At 42.8% G+C, this 22866-nt stretch overlaps 1 protein-coding gene across 2 annotated transcripts in view; it reads right to left on the reverse strand.

Moving 5' to 3' along the window:
- Positions 1-22866, reverse strand: part of DSCAM (DS cell adhesion molecule) — an 802011-nt gene that overhangs the window by 626030 nt on the left and 153115 nt on the right. For both annotated transcript variants that reach the window (XM_017967103.4, XM_035283348.3), the window contains exon 3: positions 18576-18722. In XM_017967103.4, coding sequence (XP_017822592.1) covers positions 18576-18722 — 147 coding nt within the window. The remainder of the gene's footprint in view (positions 1-18575; positions 18723-22866) is intronic.

The following is a 22866-nucleotide window of genomic DNA, read 5'->3' on the forward strand; positions in this document are numbered from 1 at the left end:
CACACACACGCACATTCATTAAAATGAATAATACAAATTGCTTCTGCTCTTGGGCTGGCATCTCTGAGTCTGTTTCGTGGCATTTCATGGGAAGGCGCATTGACGGATGCCTCACATGTGTTCGGTTGCTATTGATAAGGACAAGATATAAAATTTTTGTTCCAGACCACAGGGACTAATGTGGTAGCACACTTTCATCTGTCAGATTGGCTTGATCCACACAAACCTGTCAACGAAACCAGGTCAGCAGGCTGCAGTAGAGAAGGAAAAAAATCAATAAATCTTTGAATTAATCATGCAGCCATGAGAGAGAATGATGGGTTCACACAGTGAAATGTATACTGGGGCCTATTTGCTCTTCCTTTCTTCTTCTAGCTATTCCTTCATTTCCATCCAAGGGATAGTCCCTCCTACAGAATCCCCACACCAATATCTTTGTTTCTGTGGCTCGGCTGAAATAACTGTTCCTAATTTATAGTTTCTGCCCCACCGTAATTCTTCAGAAAGGATTGGAGACTAAAGAAAAATAAGTCAAATTTAAATCACAAGAAAATGTTCATTCTAAATTGCGGTGTTTCCTCTAGTTTTTGAATTTGGGTCATATATGATATTTATGAATAAACAAATAAAACTGCTTGTATAATAACCTGATGTGTACAAATAATTTTAACTGAACCTGATCCTTGTCACCTTGAATATCCTTGCTGTTACACACAGAGTTTACAATGTTTGACCCTCATGCTGCCTCCTCAATTTAACTAACCCTTCAAAACAGAAGTATCTTAAATCCCTTATCTGTAGTCTTTCTATCCTCCTTCTGCATAACCATTTTACAATGGTACATATAATCTATAGCCACTAGCAGCAAAAAGCAGCTTCATCTTAGATCCAGAATTTAAATAGAAGTAACTATGAATATATATTTCCCACCACCAAAAAGATGTAAAATTTATAAACTGATCAATAGTGTGCAACAAATACATATTTTAAATACATGAAATTAGTTTTCCAGTGTCACCATTTTTCTTGAAAAGATAGTAATTGTCCATATCCTTACTAGCAAGAAAAGCTTTGTTTTTTAAAATCCCAATATAAAACTAAAGACACTTAAATATTTTGATAAAACAAGAGAGAAACATACGTGGATTCATCTTATGTCAACAAGTCAAAGCCAGTAAACGAATAACAAGAAATTCAGGAAAATACACATGGTCAGGATCATGAACTAGGCATAGGCAGAGTCCTGTCAGAGTTATTCATCAGGCCTCGCAGAGCCTAGAGGTTCAGCATGCTTTGCATCTAAAATGGACTTCAGGCTTTCATGCAAAAGGAATCCTGGGAGGCATGGCCAGCAATAGGATATTCAGGTTTTCTTCACTTCCTGATGGAATGGTGTCAAATTCAGTAAAAGAAGAAATGAGGAAGACCTCGGTTGCCTTATTGTTCTTTAGTTTGCTTGTTTTAATTTTTTTTTAAATGTTATACTTAGTGGCAAGGAATAGAGTAAACTTAGCATCAGAGGAATTGACTTGATGGGGACACGGTACGGGACACAGACTGACATAGGAAGGTTGCCAATGCAGAATTTACTGACCTTGAATAAATCCTTGTGGATTATTTAAAAATTACCCACAAGGCTGAGATATACTTTTCTTCAATATTTCCTCATGCATTGTAAGCGCTTGGTAGCACAAAATTTTCTTTTAAGTCTTGAATCTTAGAATAATGTTTTTAAAGAACAAATTACTTCGCTTGGAAATCAGAACTGTGGAAACGAGTCACGTGCATCCAGGCCTCGTGCGCCCTGGCTCTCCACCGAGGGATTCAGGCTGGCTGCGTTCCCTTTTGGGAGATCACCCTCCTCAATTTCAAGTTCATTTGGCTTTTTCAATAATAGGGTTTCAATTCAAAGAGATAACAATGCCGAGAACTAAAAATTTCACCATCTAATTAGGGGGAAAATCTCAGTATGGCCTTTCTTTCCGAAAATCATCTGCAGTTTGAAAATGACTTGATGAAGGCTTTTTACAAAAACGCTTTACTTTTCCTGGTACAAGAATAATTGTAGTGAAAGATACTGGTACAATGCAATGGGCATGGGAGGGGGAAAAGTGTGCATAAAAAGAAGCAGAGGAAACCAGGACAAGGAAGAGATCAGAGAAGAGAGTGTGGCTGGAGATTTCAAAATGCAATTTGGGTTTTTTTAAAAAAAGACACTATCCAACATCCATATGAGGTGTTCTAATGGAGTATGGATCCTGGGTTAATCTGGGTGAGGACAAGTGGGAGGCAGGGTGAGGGAATGCAGACAGGCACTAGTTTGAAGGGAAGCAAGAAACGCCTGGACTCTTGCAGCTTTTGATATCGGTGTGTTATTCTGGAGGTCCACTGTCTCACAGCTTTTATTACCTACTCAACACGTCTACGTCTCCCTAAAAGTCAATAAACATTGAGCTTAGGATATTTCCATCTATAAAAAAATATGTGTATAGGCTGAAGATCTGTTTCCCCACCTCCAAAAATTCATATGTTGAAAGCTAAGCCCCAATGTGAAGCTACGGGGAGGAGGACCCTTTAGAAGGTGATGATTAGCTCACGAGGGTGGAGCCCTTATGGATGAGGTTAGGTCCCTTACGAAAAGAGATCCCAGAGACACCAGTCACCTCTTCTGCCATGTGAGAAAATGAGAAGACAGCCATCTATGAACTAGGAAAAGAACCCTCTCTAGGTACCAGATCTACCCATCTCTTTGATTGTAGACTTCTCAGCCTCCAGAGCTATGAGAAATAAATTTATGTCGTTTATAAGCCACCCAGTCCATGGTAACTTGTTCATGCAGCCCAAGTAGCCTAAGACAATATTTATATACAAACGCATTTTTTTTCAGAAACTACAAGCAAACATTTCCAGATATACAACATATTGTTTGCATCAAAGTATATTTTAAATATTTGGTACTGAAGTAAATCTCAGTTATAAGTTTATTTCAAAATCAATCATTTTGGGAAGTACAGTTTTCAATGAACTTCTTTCAGATAAATAATGAAAAGTATCTCATTAATCTTTGGGATTCCTTTAGTGTAATAAGCCCACTGACTATAGTGGAGTTGCATCTGCTGTGTTTCTATCTCATCTGTGCCTTTTCAAAACAGGTCATGTAATTTTTAAAATGGCAATCTGAAAAGCATTGCCTTATCCAGAATAAGTGCTTAAATGACAGTAATAGGGAAATTTTCAACTGAGCACAGGACTAGTGCAGAAACCAGCACCACAAAAGCCCAGGTTTGAGTTCCTGCTTCACCATTTACTGCTCAGGTGACTTTTCATGTCTGAATGCTTTCTTCATCTATAAAATAATGTAACCTTTCTGGGCCTCCAGCATCCAGCTCAAAAGACACCCTGATGCTTCACCACACAGAAATCTACCATTTTTAGACCCATCATCATACATTGGTGAAGCGTATTGATTACTATTTGAAACAACATGTCCTCACACCCAAAGGCCATCCATGGCTAGCGGAACTCTGTGCTCAGCAAATGCATATATCCCTTTAGACAAAAAAAAATAAAAATAAAAAAGTAAAATCTGAGGATCTTGACGCGGCTGTGGATTCCGCGCATCAGGAAACGCTGTAACGCGCCTCTGAAGGTCTCGGCACGTCAGGATCGCCGTGACTTGCACGTCCTGCTTTTCAGGGCTGCATTTTAACAAATGAAAGCTGTAGGTGGTTGCAACGATAAAATAATTTCATGAAAATAAGACAGCTTCTGTTTGGGGAATAGTAAACATTGGAAATTGGAAATTTCTATTCCCTCAGAACAGCGGCACGTAGGAGACCTCAGCTGTGAAATCCCAGGCTGCCCCTGAGTGGTCAACGCAGGCACTCTTTGCATTGGGAGGAGAGGGTCATGTGAAATTGTATTTTAGAGTAGTGGAAAAAACATAGAAAAGCGAAAGCTCTTATTAAAGCATTAAGAATAATTTCAAGGGAAATGACACCACCATTCTGATGGAAAAGTTGCTTATTCAAGATTCATTCCATAAACATGCATGAAGCTTCTACTATGTCATCTTGGAGGTTGGTGGGAAGGGACTATTTTAAGTAAAATTAAAATTAAGAAATTATTTTTGTCCTAGACAATTTCATCTATTTTGATTTTTCTCTAGTTATACAATATTGTCAAAAAAAAAAAAATAAACATATTGCACTCAAACAACAACAAAATGCCCTAACTATGTCAAATATTCGGTAAGTTGAGTCTTGGACCATATTATTTGGAAACGTTTTTCTTGAATAAATAAATCCCTAGTTTCAAGGGTTCGGACTTGTAAGTGGTGTATCATTCGGTTGGCAATATTTCTTGGCTCTCATGCATGTACGTACTATGGGAAATGGATAGGAAGTTTAAGAAAAGGCAAAATCTCTATCTTCCAGAGAGAGAGAGTTTCGAGAGAGGACCTTGGGTAGCTTACTGAAGCTTTGCCTCGGTGTTCCCATCGGTAAGGTGGGGCTGATGAAAGTAATTACTTAATGGGGTTGCTGAGGAGTTTTCAGGTACAACCTGACACGCGCATGCTATATAATTAATTGCCAGCTACTCAATAATCAAACGTGCTACAAGTATTTTAATGCAAATGACAACTGTTACAGCAAAAACATATTCGGATTTAACTGTGATGGTTAAGGCAAAAAAAGATCTTTTCATTCTTCTTCTTCTTCTTCTTTTTGAGACGGAGTTTCGCTCTTGTTACCCAGGCTGGAGTGCAATGGTGCAATCTCGGCTCACCACAACCTCCGCCTCCTGGGTTCAGGCAATTCTCCTGCCTCAGCCTCCTGAGTAGCTGGGACTACAGGCACGCGCCACCATGCCCAGCTAATTTTTTGTATTTTGAGTAGAGACGGGGTTTCACCACGTTGACCAGGATGGTCTTGATCTCTTGACCTCGTGATCCACCCGCCTCGGCCTCCCAAAGTGCTGGGATTACAGGCGTGAGCCACTGTGCCCGGCCTTTCATTCTTCTTTATTGTCATTTTGTATCATACGACTGCTATTTAAGAAAAATAAACATTTTAATAAAATAAGTCAAGACTTGTTTTCAAATCCTACAGTCCATTAATTCAATAGCATCTTAATGCTTTTATATTGAAATTGAAGGATTTTGGATTATTTAATCATGACTTCTTCAGCATACATTGCATGTTCGCAATTTTTTTTTTTTGAGACAGAGTTTCACTCTTGTTACCCAGGCTGGAGTGCAATGGTGCGATCTCAGCTCACCGCAACCTCCGCCTCCTGGGTTCAGGCAATTCTCCTGCTTCAGCCTCCCGAGTAGCTGGGATTACAGGCACGCGCCATTATGCCCAGCTAATTTTTTTTTTTTTTGTAGTTTTAGCAGAGACGGGGTTTCACCATGTTGACCAAGATGGTCTCGATCTCTTGACCTCGTGATCCACCCGCCTCGGCCTCCCAAGGTGCTGGGATTACACGCAATTCTTAAATAGAACTACTTTCGCTTTTACTTCCTAACAAGCATCACACAAACAACTTCCTATCTGTTTTGAAACCACGGTATCCTGACAGTCCGGTTTCTGGGATACGAACACTTTAGACAGAAGATAATAATAATAATAATGGCAGACATTAATGTCGAGCAGTGTGCTAAGACATGTACCTGTGTTCATTCATCTAATTCTCATAACAATTCTATTATAGTATTATTTTTCTTCCCGTCTCCCTTTTGCAGGTGAGGAAACAGGCATAGCAAGGTTATAAGACTGACTCAAGGTTACGTAACTTGGTCCATGTTGAATATGGGGCATGGACCTAGACACTGGCTTCAGGCCCCATAGTATGTACAGGTCTATAGAGAAATGCACATTTGGAGGTCCAGAATTGCTTAGCTATGTTCAAATTCATGGAGCACCTCACTTGGCCTGGAACTGCAGTTACGGCATTCTTCATCTTTACAAAAACACCGTATCCAGGTCCACAGAGAGGTATTTCCACGATGGAAGGTCTCACAACAGTGCAGTAGGGACCCAAAGCCGGGTTGCTCTGGGTGCAAACCCAAGGCCTGCTGTGCACTGCTGGCAAAATGAAAGACATTTAGAAGCCTGAAACCACCCCTCGGAGCACACAGGATCCATGCATTTTTGCTTATTTACTGTATCTGTTCATAGTTCGTTTTCAAAGAACATTTTGACTCTGCTCTACCGCAGAACAGTGTGTGCTGGGGGTTTTCTATTTTTTATAAAGCCCAGTTCTGGACAGCCAATATTTTCGGCATCATCGCTGTGTTTTCAGGAACTACACACATGGAAATGTTCTGCAAATATTCTCATTGCTTCTCTCATACACGAGCCTTGGGCTGTCAGCGCGACTTTGCAAATGAAATCCAGTCGTTGAAGTTTCAGCCACAGGTGACAGTTTAGCCAATAAAGATTCAGTGAGTTTGGAATTAATTTTAGAATCGGGGATAATTTTTGAGTAAATTGTTCATGCGTATGTTTTCAGACTACTAATCATTTGGGACGTTTATGAGTTGTTTGTCCATTAACAAATTTCCCGTTTCCTTTTGAGGAAGGAAACACAGGACTTGAAGATGCCCAGGAAGCCACGGCACCCGAAAGTGAGGATCTGAAATGCAGGTGAAGCAGCTTGACTGCCACCCCTGTGCTTGGTCCAAGACTGCCTCGATCCTGTCCCCTCCTGGCCCCCAGCCCAGCCTGACACAGGTCACACTGGGTGCAGTGGGACAGCAGCAGCTGGTGGTGTGGCTGCTGGGGACAGGGCCACAGGGACAGCACAGGGACCTGGGTGCTGGCACTCCTGGCTACACTGATGGGGCTGTCTGCTTTTTGTTTCCCTCCTTTACAAATGCTTTTTAAAAAGAATCTCACTGAGTATGTATTTATCAGTTGTCTACTGCGTGTCAAGCAGGAGATGAAAAAATACAAAATATGCATGAGAGAGGGTAAAAAATGAATTGGAAGCATTTGTTATCATAGCAGGTTAAATAGCTTTCCCCCAAAAGGTCCTTTCTGGAGCCTTAGAATGTGATCTGATTTGGAAACGGGGTTGCAGTAGATGTAATCAGTTAAGTTACCATGAGGCCATAGTGAAATAAGATGGGCCCTTCATCCAATATGACTATTGTCTTATAGGAGGAGGAGGAGAAATGTGAAGACACACACAGGGAGAAAGCCATGTGGCAGTGGAGGGAGGGACTGGATGGAGCGAGGCTTCTGCATGTCAAGGATGCCGAGGAGCCAAGGACCGCAGGCAACACCAGGTTCTGGGAGGCCTGGCACAGACCCTCCCTGGAGCCTTCACGTGGGTCTTCCTGGAGCCCTGACACAGACCCTCCCTGCATCCCTCAGAGTCAGCACAGCCCTGCTGATGCTGTGACTCTGGACTTCTGGACTTCAGAGCTGTGAGGAAATACATTTATATTGTTTGAAATCACCCAGTTCATTGTATTCTTTTTTGTAGTCCTAGAAGTCCTCATTATACTAAAGAATAATGAGTGAAGCAAAGGGAAATTCCTTTGTGGTCATGGGGGGAATTTCCTCTGCTGGAGGTGGCCAGGAAGGTGCAGAGGAAGTGAATAAGCAGGACCAGGAGAAAGGGCAGGTTTGAAGTAAGGGTCACACAGGTACAAGTCATGGAGGAAGCCCTGGGAGATGATGAAATGACCAATACAGAAAACGGCTGGGACTGGGCTTTTGGGTTGACATACATTTCTGAGTGGGGAAGGTGTAAACTCAAGGAAAGAGACAGCACAGAAATCACTGGAGAGAAGATCAACCAGGCAGTGTAGCTTGGTACAAACCAAAGGACAGCAACTGCTATGAATGGCCTTGTGTCCCCTGAAAATGTAGGTGTTGATGCCCTAGCCCCAAAGAGAGATGCTGGAGAGAATGTGGAGAAATAGGAACACTTTTGCACTGTTGGTGTGAGTGTAAATTAGTTCAACCATTGTGGAAGACAGTGTGGCGATTCCTCAAGGCCTTAGAAATAGAAATTCCATTTGACTCAGCAATCCCATTACTGGGTATATACCCAAAGGATTATAAATTGTTCTATTATAAGGACACATGCACACGAATGTTCATTGCAGCACTGTTTACAATAGCAAAGACTTGGAACCAACCCACATGCCCATTGATGATAGACTGGACAGGGAAAATGTGGCACATACACACCATGGAATACTATGCAGCCATAAAAACGACAAGTTTGTGTCCTTTGTAGAGACATGGATGAATCTAGAAACCATCATTCTCAGCAAACTGACACAAGAACAGAAAATCAAACACTGCATGTTTTCACTCATAGGTGAGTGATGAACAATGAGAACACTTGGGCATAGGGAAGAGAACAACATTCAATAGGCTAGGTGGGGGGTGGAGGGTAGGGGAAGGACAATTGGGGGGGTGGGGAGGATGAGAAGGGATAACACTGGGAGAAATGCCTGATGTCAGTGATGGGAGTGGGGTGTGGGATGGAGATAACAAACCACTGTGACATATATATACCTGTATATACCTCTGTAACAGTCCTGCATGATGCAGGATGTGCACATGAACCCCAGAGGTGCAATATACACACACACACACACACACATACATATATGAAAAAAGAAAGAAAGAAAAAAAGACACAAGGTAATAGATGGATACAAGTTTCTGGTTCCTATTCTTGTAGAGGAAAAGATAAAATATTTCTCCTTATTGCTCTCATTTGAGAGAAAACTTTTCCCATATCCCTCAATTCCTGTTACATAATGCAGCATTGCACCCATTTATTTCATTTATGCATTGTCTCCTCCCCACTAAAGTGTAAATTCCATGAAGCAAAGACATTGGGTTGTTCCATTGTCTTTGGGTTTTTCACAGCTGTATCTGCAAAGCCTAGATTAGTGGCTGGGTACATGGGAGGTACTCAATATTTGTTATATTAATATGTAAGTCATAAATTTGTTACTTAAAGACAAAAGAAGGATGGAAGTAAAGGTAAGGAAAGAAAGAGAAAGGAAGATAGGAAGAAAAGCAGAAGGAAGGAAGGAAGGAAGAGAGGGAGGGAGGGAGGGAGGGAGAAGGTTAGTTGAGAAAGGGAAAGGTTTCTTTAAAACTGGGGGACCTGAGCACCTGTGTCACAAGAAAGATAGTAATTACTAAGAGAAGTAATTTGGAGTAAAGATGTAATTAAGGTTAAATGGGGTCATAAAGGTGGGGCCCTAATTGGATAGAATTAGTGTCTTTGCAAGAGCCAGTCACATAAGGACACAGCAGGAAGGTGTCCATCTGTACACCAGGAAGAGGCCCCCATCACAGCCTGATCTCAAACTTCCAGCCTCCGGGACAGTAAGGAAATAAATTGCTGTTGTTTGAGTCACCCAGTGTGTGATACTTTGTTTTGGCAGCCAGAGTTGCCAAATACAGCAACCAACAGAGGAAGTAGGTCAACTGTGTACATCTAACAGGGGGTCAGAGAGAAACTGGACCAAGATACAGCCTTGGGATTTAACATTCAGAAGTCCTGGTGAACCTGAAGTAGTGCATTTCAGTAGACTGTAACAGGCAGAGCCCAGAATACTCACTACTATAAACTATTCTCTCAAAAAGTCTGCCAGAAGAAAGAGAAAAAGAATGAAAAAAAGAGTGAGAGAGAAGAGGAGGAAGGAAGGAATAAAGTAGAGAAAGAAAGAGGTATGAAAGTCGACAAATGGAAAGCTTTCTCTAAAACTGGGGACCTGAGCACTTGTGTCACAAGAAATACAGTAATTACTAAAGAGAAGCTCTCTGAGGCAACAGAGGGGACAGGTGATGGGAAGACATTCCGGAGAGCTTGAGCAGGGAAGGCCACCAGGGTGGCAGCACGGTGGGAGGTTAAGCTGGAAGGAAAGAGGACAGCTCTTCCTGTGGGAGAGATGGGGCTGAGCCACATTGGAGGTAGAAAGGGTCACTTGAGAGAGCTATTCTCAGACCTTGCAGAGTGAAGAGCTACGATCCTTTGAATACTGAAGAGCAGGTGCAGCAGGGTTGAGAATGGGATGCTCTGGGGCGCTGAGACGAAGCTTGGAAAAGACCCTTCAGCAACACAGATGTGGGCAGCAGAAAACACCTGACCATCCGGACAAGCAGTGAGGAGCCAATTAAAACCGAGTGGCATACACTCTCAATGTGCCCCGTCTCCAGGAACGCTCTGCAGGCCAATGGTGGAGAAGGGAAGGGGAGTCGTACCAGACTGGGGAGGCCACAGGTGATGCAGTGGCTGAGGAGAGGGGAAGTCTGAGCTGCTAGACAGTTTACTGTTCTGTCCCGTCTGCTCAGAAGAAGAGCCACAAAGGGCTGACAGGCATGGTGGCTCCACCTGATGAATTTCTGGAGGCCCCACCACCAAACCTACCTGCTGAGGAGTCTTTTCTTCAAAAGGACACAGCACCATGAGCCTCATTCAACCTGTCTTTATCTCTGCTCTTGACAATACCTTGAATTCACACTGTCTTCTTGAGTAGCTAGTAAGTTATTCTGAGTCAAATATTATATTTCTCAATCTCAAATCCTGTTTTCTCACACTGTGGCACACTGTCAAAGCCAATCTTCATTTCTGACATTGATTTTGGCTTGTCGATAATAATCATCCCAACCACATTATGCTTATCACTGCATGATACTGTTTTCTAAATGCTCCTGTTACTCTCTTGAACCTTCCTGAAATGAAAACTCTAGAAGAACAATAGACCAGAGAATATGCTTGTGTACAAATTACGTCTGACTGACTTAGCTGGCCATCTGTTTCCTATGTCTAGAAAGAACCAAACTTCACAGGGGAGAGAGAGAGAGAGAAGGCAGAAGATCCTTAATGGCAGAATGTAAAACGAACTACATTTACACTCGGATGGAGCAAGGGAAGAGGATGAGTAAATGTGTTTGGGGACCTTAAAATAATTTGAGATGAGACCTTTCTCAAGGCTGGAAATACTTGGACACAAGGCAATAAAGTACACGAAGTGCAGATTTTCTTCATTTGCTTTCTCCGGCATTTCAGGACGAGCCTATGCAAAGCAATTGTTGAACATGTGAAAATAAAGATGAACCAGCATCATTTAAAAAGTTGTGGCCGGGCGCGGTGGCTCAAGCCTGTAATCCCAGCACTTTGGGAGGCCGAGGCGGGTGGATCACGAGGTCAAGAGATCGAGACCATCCTGGTCAACAAGGTGAAACGCTGTCTCTACTAAAAATACAAAAAATTAGCTGGGCACGGTGGCATGTGCCTGTAATCTCAGCTACTCAGGAGGCTGAGGCAGGAGAATTGCCTGAACCCAGGAGGCGGAGGTTGCAGTGAGCCGAGATCGCGCCATTGCACTCCAGCCTGGGTAACAAGAGTGAAACTCCATCTCAAAAAAAAAAAAAAAAAAAAAAAGTGGCACTGCTCAGAGAAGAGTTAACATGGTAGGTCTGAGACCATCACCCTTACGAAGGACTGCTTGCAAGACTGACCCTTGACTGGTATCTCGGAAATGGGATATTGGAAAGGTTCCCACCACCCTGAGTGGCTCACTGCCTGCACCACATGAGCAGTATAGTTCATGATGAGCACCTGCCTTCCTTCTGGGAGTATGGAACTGTGGTACGTGCCAAACATACCAGGGTGCCTACGTGACCTGCCCACAAAGAAATCCCTGGGCAATGAGTCTCCAGGAGCTCCCCTGGTAAACAAGAGTGCATCTCTTACTGCAACTCACTGCTGGGGAAATTCAGCGCGTCCTGAGAGATTCCGCAGGGAGAATACTCTGAGAGCTGGGGCCAGCTTTCCTCTGAACGTCACCTCCTGTGCCCGTTCCCTTTGTTGCTTTTGCTCCTTCTGTATTAAGCCACATGCATAAAACATCCTGCAAGATTAAATCTAAGAATGTGAAAAAATAACTTAGCTGTTGGCTTAAGTAGTGGAATATTCAATTTGGAATTTTAATATCCTGACATTGTATTGTGAAAGAGGACCAGAAAAATCACTGTATATCCATGGAAGGAAGCTGAGGGGGAAAAAAAGCAGAGAGGGATAGAAAAGTCCTTTCCCTAGGTCACCCAGCTAAGCTCAGTCAGAGCTGCAATCAAGTCATATTCCAGACACTTAAAATAGGAAATCAAGGGGCATTTTCATGTGACTTAGTGGGCCAACAGATGAAGTTTTACACACACACACACACGTAACACACAGATACAAAGCATACACACCACACATACTCCATGCACATACTACACACACCGCAGATGCATACAGAACGCACACCACACATCACACACACTGCACAAACACACACTCCCTCCACGTACATATAGAGCACACACTCCACACACACATCCCCCACACATACAGAGCTCACACACCACACACACCTCACATGCCACACACACTACACATGTTACACACACACACATTATACAAACACACATAAGGCACTACATACACACACACACATATGCACACAGCACCCCAAACGCCACACACATGTGGACACTCACAACACACACATGTACACACACCCCTCCTCAGATCCTCTCGGCTAAATTGGCTCCAATGCTTTCTTGTTTCCTTTTTAAAAAAAAAATATTAACATGCTTCTCTCTGTGTCTAGCTACCTGTTTTTGTGAAAGTCAAAAGCGTATTTCTCTGTGTTGGGTGGTACAGTCTGCAGCCTTCAATATGGGCGTGCACGTCCTCCCTGCAGGCAGAGTCCCTGCAGACCAGCTGCTATTGCGGCTGCTTTGGAGCCTTGCAATTGGGTGTTTGGAGCCCTGCCCCTCACCCCACGTGACACCCATTCTCAGTGCCACGCAGGGGCTCTCCAGAGCTGTAAATAACCAGCTTTTAATTACCTTCAGGTAGCATGCAAAAACTATTCTAGTTAACAATAGACTTAAATGGTAAAAATATAGCATAATTAATGATTTTTAAAAAGACAGAGACCAGAGTTCTGTCTTCCTATTGCTCAGTTACTTCACTCCCAAAAATACAGCATGGTGAAAATATGACATCTCTCTGTGTTTCTAATTCCAGTCTGGTGTACATTTTCTGAGCTAAGGATACTTTCCAGTGTTTAAAATGAGGTTCTTATTTACTAACAGCAAGATAAATAAAAGATTAGATGAAGCATACAAAGACAGATGGCTAGGTAGATAACAGAGAAATGTTCCTTTTATACTTTTCACTGGGTCCTACAAATTCCATTTCAGTCAATGTTAAAGAAATGCTTCTTCAATTTTGCAACTCACTGGCACTTTTAAAATCAAAGATGAGGCTGTCAGGTGACTCTTGGTTTTTTTGTTTTGGTTTTTTAAATTTTACATCATTTTAATGTTGATCTCATTCCTTTTACTCATAAGCTCTATGAGGGCAGACTCAGGTCTCCACAAGGTAGCAGCCACAGCAGCTATGTAGCATCGTCTGGAAAATGCTCAGTGAGGAGCAGTAAAATCACAGTACAAGTGCCTCAGAAAAGGGAAGGTTAACGTCCGTAGTCAAGAGTGCACAGAAGCAGAGGCCTCCCACAGCGTGAAGCATGTCCCCCAACAGCTGCGCTGCTCTCTCTCCCTTCCCACATGAGAATACATGGCATCCAATCTGCTCTTAGTTCTGGTTTGCTGAAACGTGCTTAAGGACAGCCTTGTCTAATTCGGTTGACTGTATCTATAATTTGTTTTCCCCTATCTAAAATGCAAAGGTTTTCTTAAATCACAGCCTCCTTTCTGAAACCTTCTCTACTTCCCCGGGCAAAACCATGTGTGTACCTGCAGCCTTAGCCCCTGAGTGCCTACGCCGCAGCACCAACAGCCCCAGAGTGACAGTGCAGGAGCCTCCCCCAGCATCTCAACAGCAGAAACCATCTCTGCAGGGGTCTGGGGAGGGAGTGCTTCTTAGAGCCGAAGTCTTGCGTTATCTGTGATGCCCAGACCCAATTGTGGCAGTGAAGAATTACAGCACATGTTTCATGTAAAGTGGTTGGTTTATGTCCTTTGATATTTAATGTGGGCAGAAAATTGTTCACGTTTACCCAAAACACAGGAAGAAGATAATCACCCTTGGACTTGAACTCACTGATCCTAAGAGATAAAATTCTCCTTGAATCATCACTAATAGAGGTATTCAGATAGGAAATATTACAGCAGAAAATTGGGCCACTGTTAAGGAGGGAGGTAGTTTCTGTGGGAATAGTAAAATGTTTGCTTTTTCCATTTTCCAAATCCGGTTACCCTTGGGCTGTGTCTTTGATGTTAATGTAGCTAAACCCCTGGTGAGATTCTCACAATTTTATCAGAAGAAACAGAAACGGAAGGCTGGGCTCTCTTATTGCCAGCCCCCTAATCAGGAGGAAATTCACAACAGGCTAGTCAAGGGAAACCCAAATATAAAGCCAGGGTTACTGTTTTTCTCCAGGATGGTGTCTTATGCATCTCCGCATCAGCAATACCTCCAAAAGCACATTGCTATTCAAGCTACTGTATTTTTACTGGGCTACATTAATATTATGGCATTTAAAAGGATTCATTGCAGCTTGGGATAGGTGATGAGGATATTAAAAAAGAAAAAAACGCACATAGACACCATGACTCTTGTTTTTCCTGGCTCCTTTTGGGGAGGTAAGAAGACAATAGGTCAGGATCTGTCATATTAACTAAGGTCCTCTGATGGCACTGTGTGTGCCTGCCCCTTAAATGTCTTTCCTCTGCACATGTATGACCCTGCTCCCACCCATCATACCAGAGGGAAGGGTCACCATACAGGGCCCCAGGGCCCAGGGAAGATCCCAGGCAGGCAGAAAAGCAGCATCAGATATGATGACTCTTTCCTCTGTTTGGTAGAATTATGGGATTTCTACTTTTTGGCAGTTGGGGGATTCTTTCCAAAGATCCCTCAAAATCAATGAGCTCATGAACGTCCTTGATATTGGTAGCCTCATGACCTCACATGATGAAAAGGCATAACTTGATTTTTGAGTCTGCCTTCAGGCCAGACCGAAGTGTGCCCTGGAAAGAAATCAGTGCATGCCCTAACGTGCAGTAAGCTCCCGAAAACCACTGTAAGGATGGAGCACGCTCATTCAAACCCTGACAAACACTGGGTTTGTGCTTCTCAAGACAATAACCCACTCATTTGTTTTCTTAACCAAAATAAAGGGCAAAACCCAGTGAGACATACTGATAGAAACCATTTTGTTTCTTTTTAAGGAAATACACCAACGTTTTTAATTTTGCTTTTCATTGAAAAGAATTTGTAGAAGACAAATACGCATTTATCTTAACCAGGATTTCCAAAGGTCCCCTGACCTAGAGATTCACATGAATGCTCATCTGTTAGAAGCAGGGCTTTGCTGCTCTAACCTTCCCAGGGGAACTCCCAATAGTCACGACTGAGCACCTAAGCATCCCCCAGGCCAAGAGGTCACGCTCTGCCCTGAGCCCAACGGGGCATCATGGGCAATGGCCTGTGAATCTTCTTTTTGGGTCCTCTCTCGACTGCCAGCAGCCCCCAGTTTTCCTAGGTCAACTCTCCGGCACTTCCATACTCGCTCCTAACTCACTCACTCAGTCCGATACTTACACAGTCTTATTTCCATGGCTGATTTAGTTAATCGCTTTTCTCCACAGGGAGAAATCACTGCTAAAGGGAGTGATCTGTGCAGAGTAGGAAAGCTTCCTGGGACAAACTTCCCAGACAGACCCCAGCAGGCTGGGATGACCGATAATCCGGGAGATGGCTGTGCCAAGGAATAAATACAAACTAGTTCAGCAGGAGTTACAGTTTATTTACAAAGCAGATGCAAATTAACCTTTTACAGATCATCTGTTGTGCATATGGCATTCGGGACAGCTTCTCTGAAGGTCAGGGCTAATTTAGAAAAAGTCCCTCTGTTCCTGGGACTTCCGTGCTGTGCAAGGACATCCCCTGAAGCTAAGAATCCTGGTGCTTCCCGGAGTGGCTCAGCCCCAGCCAGCGTGGAAGAGGGAGGTTCCTCCTTTTAGTGCCCTCCCCACCCAGCACAGCCTGGGTGATGGTGGGGGGAGACTGTCCTCTGTCCTTATCTGTGCCATGTCCTGTAACCAGACAGAAATATAACCCTTCTCTACCTAGACTACCTGAGCATGGTTTATTTATCAAGATCTCTAATGTTTTAAACCATGTGTCACCTCCAGTGACTTCAGGACTTCCTCATTTTCTGGGCACTATGATGGGTGGGGCTTAGCCACTGGGAACAGAACCTGATTGTAGCAGTGAGTAACAGAAGTCAGGTAAAAAGTCACAATTTCAAGACTTCTTGCAAAAAGATCACGCCAATGCTTTGGGGTCTTGTTGTCATTTACAAGGTCATTTTTAGTGACAAGTCTACTATTAGGCTCAAGTTGAACGACCTGGTATGAAGTCTCTCTTTTTCTCTTTCTTTTAATGGCTCACTTACAAACAAAAGCTTCTTGTTGATGTATTCCTCCATAGGATAAACAGCTGCGTTGTATTTATTTTCTAGATGCTGTTGTGAAGTAAAAGCCAAGTGCTTATCCAAAACTTTTGCTTTTAAAATTTTATGAAAGGATGCAGCTCCAGTGTATGACTGGAAGGATGAAGCTCCAGCCCTCTCCTCTCCTGAGAGGAGCTGAGATTTAACAGTTCCTATCAGTGAGACACCAAGTGTGCGCTCCGCATGCCAGCATCATCCCCTCACTAAATTCCCTTTTTTTAATCTAATTAGGTTCACATTTGAAGGAAAATGAAGTCTGTTAACAGAGATTACAAAAAGGTGAAACACGAATATGAGGATACGACTAATTAAAGATGTCTAGGAAACAAAAGAACAAACATATTATACAAACCATCTCGATACCAAAATCCTCCTGGTATCGAGATGTTTTCTCTTCTTTCAGGCACATGCCCCACTGAAGTCAGGCATGGCCACGAGACTTGCTTTAGCCAATTCAATATGAACAGAGACAACATGTGTCACCTCCACATAGAGGCACTAAGAAGGCGTTTGGAATTCTCCCATGCTCTCTTCCTCTGCCAGAGCATACTCGGAGGCTGCAAATTTGGATGACTGAGTTAAAAGACGGTGAATTCCCCATCCTAGTTCTCTGACTCTGGAAGACTGAAAAGTCAGCCTCAATTCTTCCCCTCCCTGAATCTATACTCCCTGGCCATATAAATTTGAGGGCCTCTCCCCTCTGACTCTGACTCAGCCAGATGACTAATCAAATCCTTCCATCTGTCATTAAGAAAACTAACATGACCCCTAGGGAGAGAAGATGAAGATGTTTCAACACTGAAAACTGGCAAATAAAAGTGTATAAGTGAGTCTCTATTCTGATTATTACAATCGCATTTCAGGTTTTAAGCTTAGCATTTTTCAACACCCTAAGTTAAGTGATGATGATTAGTCAACATAACAGCAAGGAATGTATTGTTCATTGAAGTGTGAGGGGTTTTCAATTCACTGTAAAGACAATGCTTTTTATAAAAACTAAGAACTCCATTTTATCCTATATTCCTGCAACAGGCTATGATGATGACATATTTCAATTTTGATCTTTTAAATGCCTCTGGTCATTGGTGCATAGTAATCAACACTCTCCAGCTAATCAATAAGCTGAAAAACAAAAATGGTGTGTCACCATGAGGGTTTAGTTCTAAATCCTCCTCTCTATAAATTGATAAAATGTTGCTTATTCAAAAATTATGCTAAAATGTGTGCTGTGCGTGTATGTGTGCATCTTCATGCGAGGGCATAAAGACATGTTTTTAAAAAGCAACTATTTATAATACACATTGGAACACAGACTAGGCTCATCACAATTCTTTTCCAAAAGCAGCCAATACATTTTGAGATATGCCAACAGTCATTATCCAAGATGCACAGAACAGGAGCACCATCTATCACCCCAACAGTAGCCTTCCCAGGTAAATAGCACAGAGAAAGAAATCCAGTTCAACATCATTAGAAAGGAAGAACTGCAGTTTCTTGGAGGCTAAATTTAAATTTTGTCTTTTCTAGACATCAAATATAAGCCAAGAAATTACTCATATGCAAATACACATTGCAGTGCTGCATATGTATTCTTAGTAGAATCTTCAAGAAATAGGTCAGAGATACAACATAACTCAAGACACGGGAAAGCACACAGAGTGCATGAAAACAGGGTTTCCAGCACCCAGATTTTAGTTTCAGAATATCAGCTCTCTGTGCAACACTGAGGTCTGTCACAGATGCACAATACTATTACCTTGTTTTCAGAAGCAGACATAAAACCACAATTTTCTCAAAGAAGTTAACATAATAGCTATAGTTACATTGCCAGTCACTAATTTCTCTTCATCAGTCAACTCACCAAAGAAGATCCGAATCAAGCCATCATAAGCCAACACAAAACACTTATTTCAGGTTTACTTATAAAATAGCATCAACCTTACGAATACTAATTCTGAATAATGATTAACACATACATGGAGACCCAATTCCATCTCTGAAATAACCTTTCCAGAAGGTGAGCATGGCGTCTTGCACCCTGGAGATGCAAAGCCTACCTGAGACAAGTGAAACCGTGTCTTTCTCCCATGAGACGACAGCGATGTACGCCTCCACCGAGGAGGGGATAATGCACTTGAAGACCGCGACATTGCCTCTCATGGTTTTCTGGTCCTCCACACGGACTGTATAGGGCTCCCGTAAAACTGGAAGGCAGAAACAGACCTCAGTAAGGCACACAGTCAACAGGCTCGTTCTGAGAGTATCTAAGGTCATATACGCATTGCCGCACACACGCATCCATTGCATAACATATGTTTCCGGAAAACAGTTAAGATGCCTTTATTTCATGTCTTTCATTGCCTGACTTAAGAAAACATTCCCCCCCTTAACATCACATGGTTGGGTGAGGTGGCTCATGCCTGTAATCCAGCACTTTGGGAGGCCAAGATGGATGGATCACTTGCGCCCAGGAGTTTAAGACCAGCCTGGGCAACATGGCAACACCCTGTCTCTACTAAAAATAAAAAATATTAGCTGGGCACGGTGGTGTGTGATTGTAGTCTCAGCTACTCGGGAGGCTGAGATGGGAAGATTACCTGAGCCTGGGAGGTCGAGGCTGCAGTGAGCTGTAATCATACCACTGCACTGCAGCCTTGGTGGAAAAAAAAAACCAAAACACTACACTCTATACCGAAGGGCCAGAGTATAATCTAAAACAGTCAACAGAACCCTTGAAGGTATCGGGAGATGGGAAGTAGCTTCATGAAAGAAAACTTGCTGGCTCTGAAAAGTTATGATGATGGCAAACTGCTCTTGGCCCTCAAAGGACTGGGGAATATTTTTATCCGACTGCAAAAAGTTAAACAAAAAATTCAAGCAAGGCAATTTTATAGAGAAGCCTTGAAAACTCTGAAACAATCAAAATAATTTTTCATCAGTAAATTTTTAAATGACAGTTGCAAAGCAGCTTTTGGGAACATCGATCTTGCTTCCCGTTGCTTAGGGAAAGATGTTGATTAGATGGCCTACCCAAACACTTTAAATGATAGGAGCATCCCAGAAAGAGTGCAGAGTGGACTTCCACAGTCTTGGTGTCTGGACTCAGAGGCAGGGTGCTGCTGGTGTTCAGAGCCTACCTAGCAGGCCCAACCACCTGGGTCCAAATCCAAGCTCTGCCACTCCTGATTGTGGGGCAGCGAGCAAACCCTCTCACTGTCTATACCATGGGATGATGTTGGTAACATCTGCACCCTACAGTGACTGGTGAATCAGTTAACGCAGATGAAAAGTCACCAGTGTCTGCTATGAGCGGGCCACGTAAGGCTACACTTACCAATAGCCAGAGATGGATCCCCAGGTTTGGGGAAGATCTGTCTCCAGGGAAAGAAGACATTGATGAATCTAGTCCAAATTACACATGCCAGCCTTACTTCTTTAGAGCTTTGTTTTCCTCACATTTAAAATGAGGGCACTGAGTAGGAACCTCTTCAAGGTCTAAATCCTGTAAGTGTATGATTTTCTAAGCTATCCACAGAGACAAACTATGGCCTAAACATCTAACCAGCTCACTTAAAGAATTAGTCACTTATTGGATAAATATGTACCAAGAAAACTGGCCGTGAAAATGGTTTCTAAAGACATGAACACACCCACGAAGCTAAAGGTGAATTTCTCAAGGGAAATCTCCCAGTAGGCAGAGGTGAGCTCTTTAGAGGATTGCTCAGATTGGAGCTAACCTTGTGATACGCTGAGCATTTTCCTAGTAAAGCACGTCTTTCATGAGAGTCTTGCTCTGCAGTTTCCATTTTTAACATTAGCTTTTAATTTTTTCCCAACTTGGAGAATTTCTTCATCTTTGTATCAAACCAGAGAGATTTTTCCAACTATTGAAATCTTCTGTAACCCCCATCACTGTAATCCCCATGCAGCATGAGGTGAGGGTCCAGGCAGCAGTTCCACACTCCTGCAGGAGGTCCACTAGGCAAAAATTCAGGACACCCAAGAGGCTGACCTCAGCAACAACATCCTTACACCTGAAGGAGGGAACTCACTTTGCACAGGAAGACTCCTGCATAAGTAACCCTTCCTGGGGAGCTGAGGTCTATGGTAATAGATTAGAAAGAGACTTCAAAGATACAGGCAAACTAATCAAACTCATCAGTAAGTGAGAATCTCGGTGTGCTGAGAAGCAGAAGACAGAGAAGAGGAGGATGGAGGACAGAAGAGAGAGAGGGACTGGCCAACAGAGGCAGAGTCCACTGTCGCAGGCGTGGGGCATGGTTTCAGTTTAAGCTCCTGTGTCTCTGTGGTGTTTGTTCACTCTGTCTCTTAAGACCTTCTCCAGACTCCACTTCAAACATTAGTGACTCAAGTAGGAAAATTTTCAATGGAAATCAAGGAAAGGGGTCAAGTTCTATGTATCAGCCAGGAAAGTGAGACGATAAAATATTCACCTGTTTACCAGGAGATACAGGAAATGCCTTCCCCCTAGGTGCACAGCCCCACACTAGACAGGATCACAGGAGCCATAAAAATATGAGGTGACTGACTGTGGACATTCCTAGTGTTAGCAACCAATGTCCAGTGTCCTAGGCAACTCCTCAGTCCCAACACTTACCCAGATATCACAGAGTGTTTTCTCTCTTCTAGCTATCCACTGGCCTCACCAGCACCAGGACACCTCAGCAGTCATAATTTTAAACCTGTGTGACTTTTGCTTCTCCAACCTCCAGGTCAGCCCCAAGAAGCCCAGATCTTCTCAAAGCAGGGACAGCCCTGTGGTGCCCTGAACCCTTGCTCAGAGACAACAGGGATCAGAAGAAACCTGCACACTCCCCATCTCTTCTCCTTATTCCATTACTCATGCCACAAAGACAGACCAGGTAGTGAGCCTTTAAAAAATTATCTTAGAAAATACTTGGCATACAGGAAGTGTTCAATAAATATTTTGAGACTGAATATATAAAAACATAGAACTTCCATTCTGAGAGAACGTCTAATCATTTTATAGAATATACATGTATGTACATTTGAATTTATGGCCACTATCTATAGTTTTTTTTTAAATGCAAATTGGAGTTTTATTAAAGCTCTCCATCTCTGTAATAGAATATTGTTTGTTCCTGAGCCCCCCCATAACTTAAGATGCCCACATGGTTGTCTGTGGGGTTACACCTCTCAGAGTGCCATGTGAGTTTTCTGGGCTCATAGTCAACCCTGAAGACACTGGTGCAGCCTTGACCGTCATTCTACATCCAACTCCCGCTAACTCTGTAACAGAGACTAGGCTAGAAACCTGAGATGCAGGCAAAAAAAAAAAAAAAAAAAAAAACCACCTTGCTTGAAATTTGATGAACATTTGCATATAAGATAAAGTATTTTCTCAGTACTGTGCTTGGTGTCGTAAGTTAGGTTCTCCCCAGAGGTGGACCCCAAAAGGAGAAGCTTGGTTCAAGCAACCCAGCAAGGACACAATCCCCTGACAGGCAGGGAGAGTGTCAGTAGGGCAGGGAGGGAATCTGCACAGCAGGGATATGGTTTTAGGTGAACTCCCAGCCATGGACATGCACAGCCTTGCAGAGGAGCAGGGGTTCCCCGTTGTCAAAGCACTCTGTCATTGGCTTAGAGCCGGCCTCAGGAGGATGGAGTTCCCAGGCATTTCCTACTCTTCTTTCTGTGAAAGGTTCCAGTGGCCAAGAAGTCCTCTGAAGACTGCAAGTTCACACTCTTAGCAACCAGTGCACAGACTCTGGGCGGAATCAGCAATGCCAGTAGGGTCCGCTGCAATGATTTTAGCCTTCATTAAGTAAAATTTATCATCTTTTTTGGTAAAAGATCAGAAGAAAGAAAATCTCTGATAATATAACTTTGAAACAAAATCAGGCCTATTTTTTTAATCAAATATTTTTATTGTGATGTAAGAGTCATTCATATTTTAGGGGTACACGTGATGTTTTGATACCTGTACACAATGTATAATAATAAACTATGGTAATTAAAATATCAATCACTTCAACACTTTCCCTGCGTTGAGGGCACTGTAAATCATTTTTCTTCTAGCAATTTAAAAATATACAATAAATTGTTAACCATAATTTCCCTACTGTGCCAGCAAATGTTAGAACTTATTCCTTCTGTTTAACTGTAGTTTTGTACCCCTCAGCCAACTACTTTTTATCCCCTCCCATCACCTCCTCGCTTCCCAGTCTCTGGCATCCACCATTCCACTCTCTACCTCCATAAGGTCCACTTTTTCAGCTCCCACATATGAGTGAGAACATGGAATGAGTGTCTGTCTGAGCCTGGCTGATTTCACTTAGCATAGTGACCTCCAGTTTCATCCACGTG

Source organism: Callithrix jacchus, chromosome 21 (genome assembly GCF_049354715.1).
Source record: "Callithrix jacchus isolate 240 chromosome 21, calJac240_pri, whole genome shotgun sequence".
In the NCBI taxonomy this organism is placed as follows: Eukaryota; Metazoa; Chordata; class Mammalia; order Primates; family Cebidae; genus Callithrix; species Callithrix jacchus.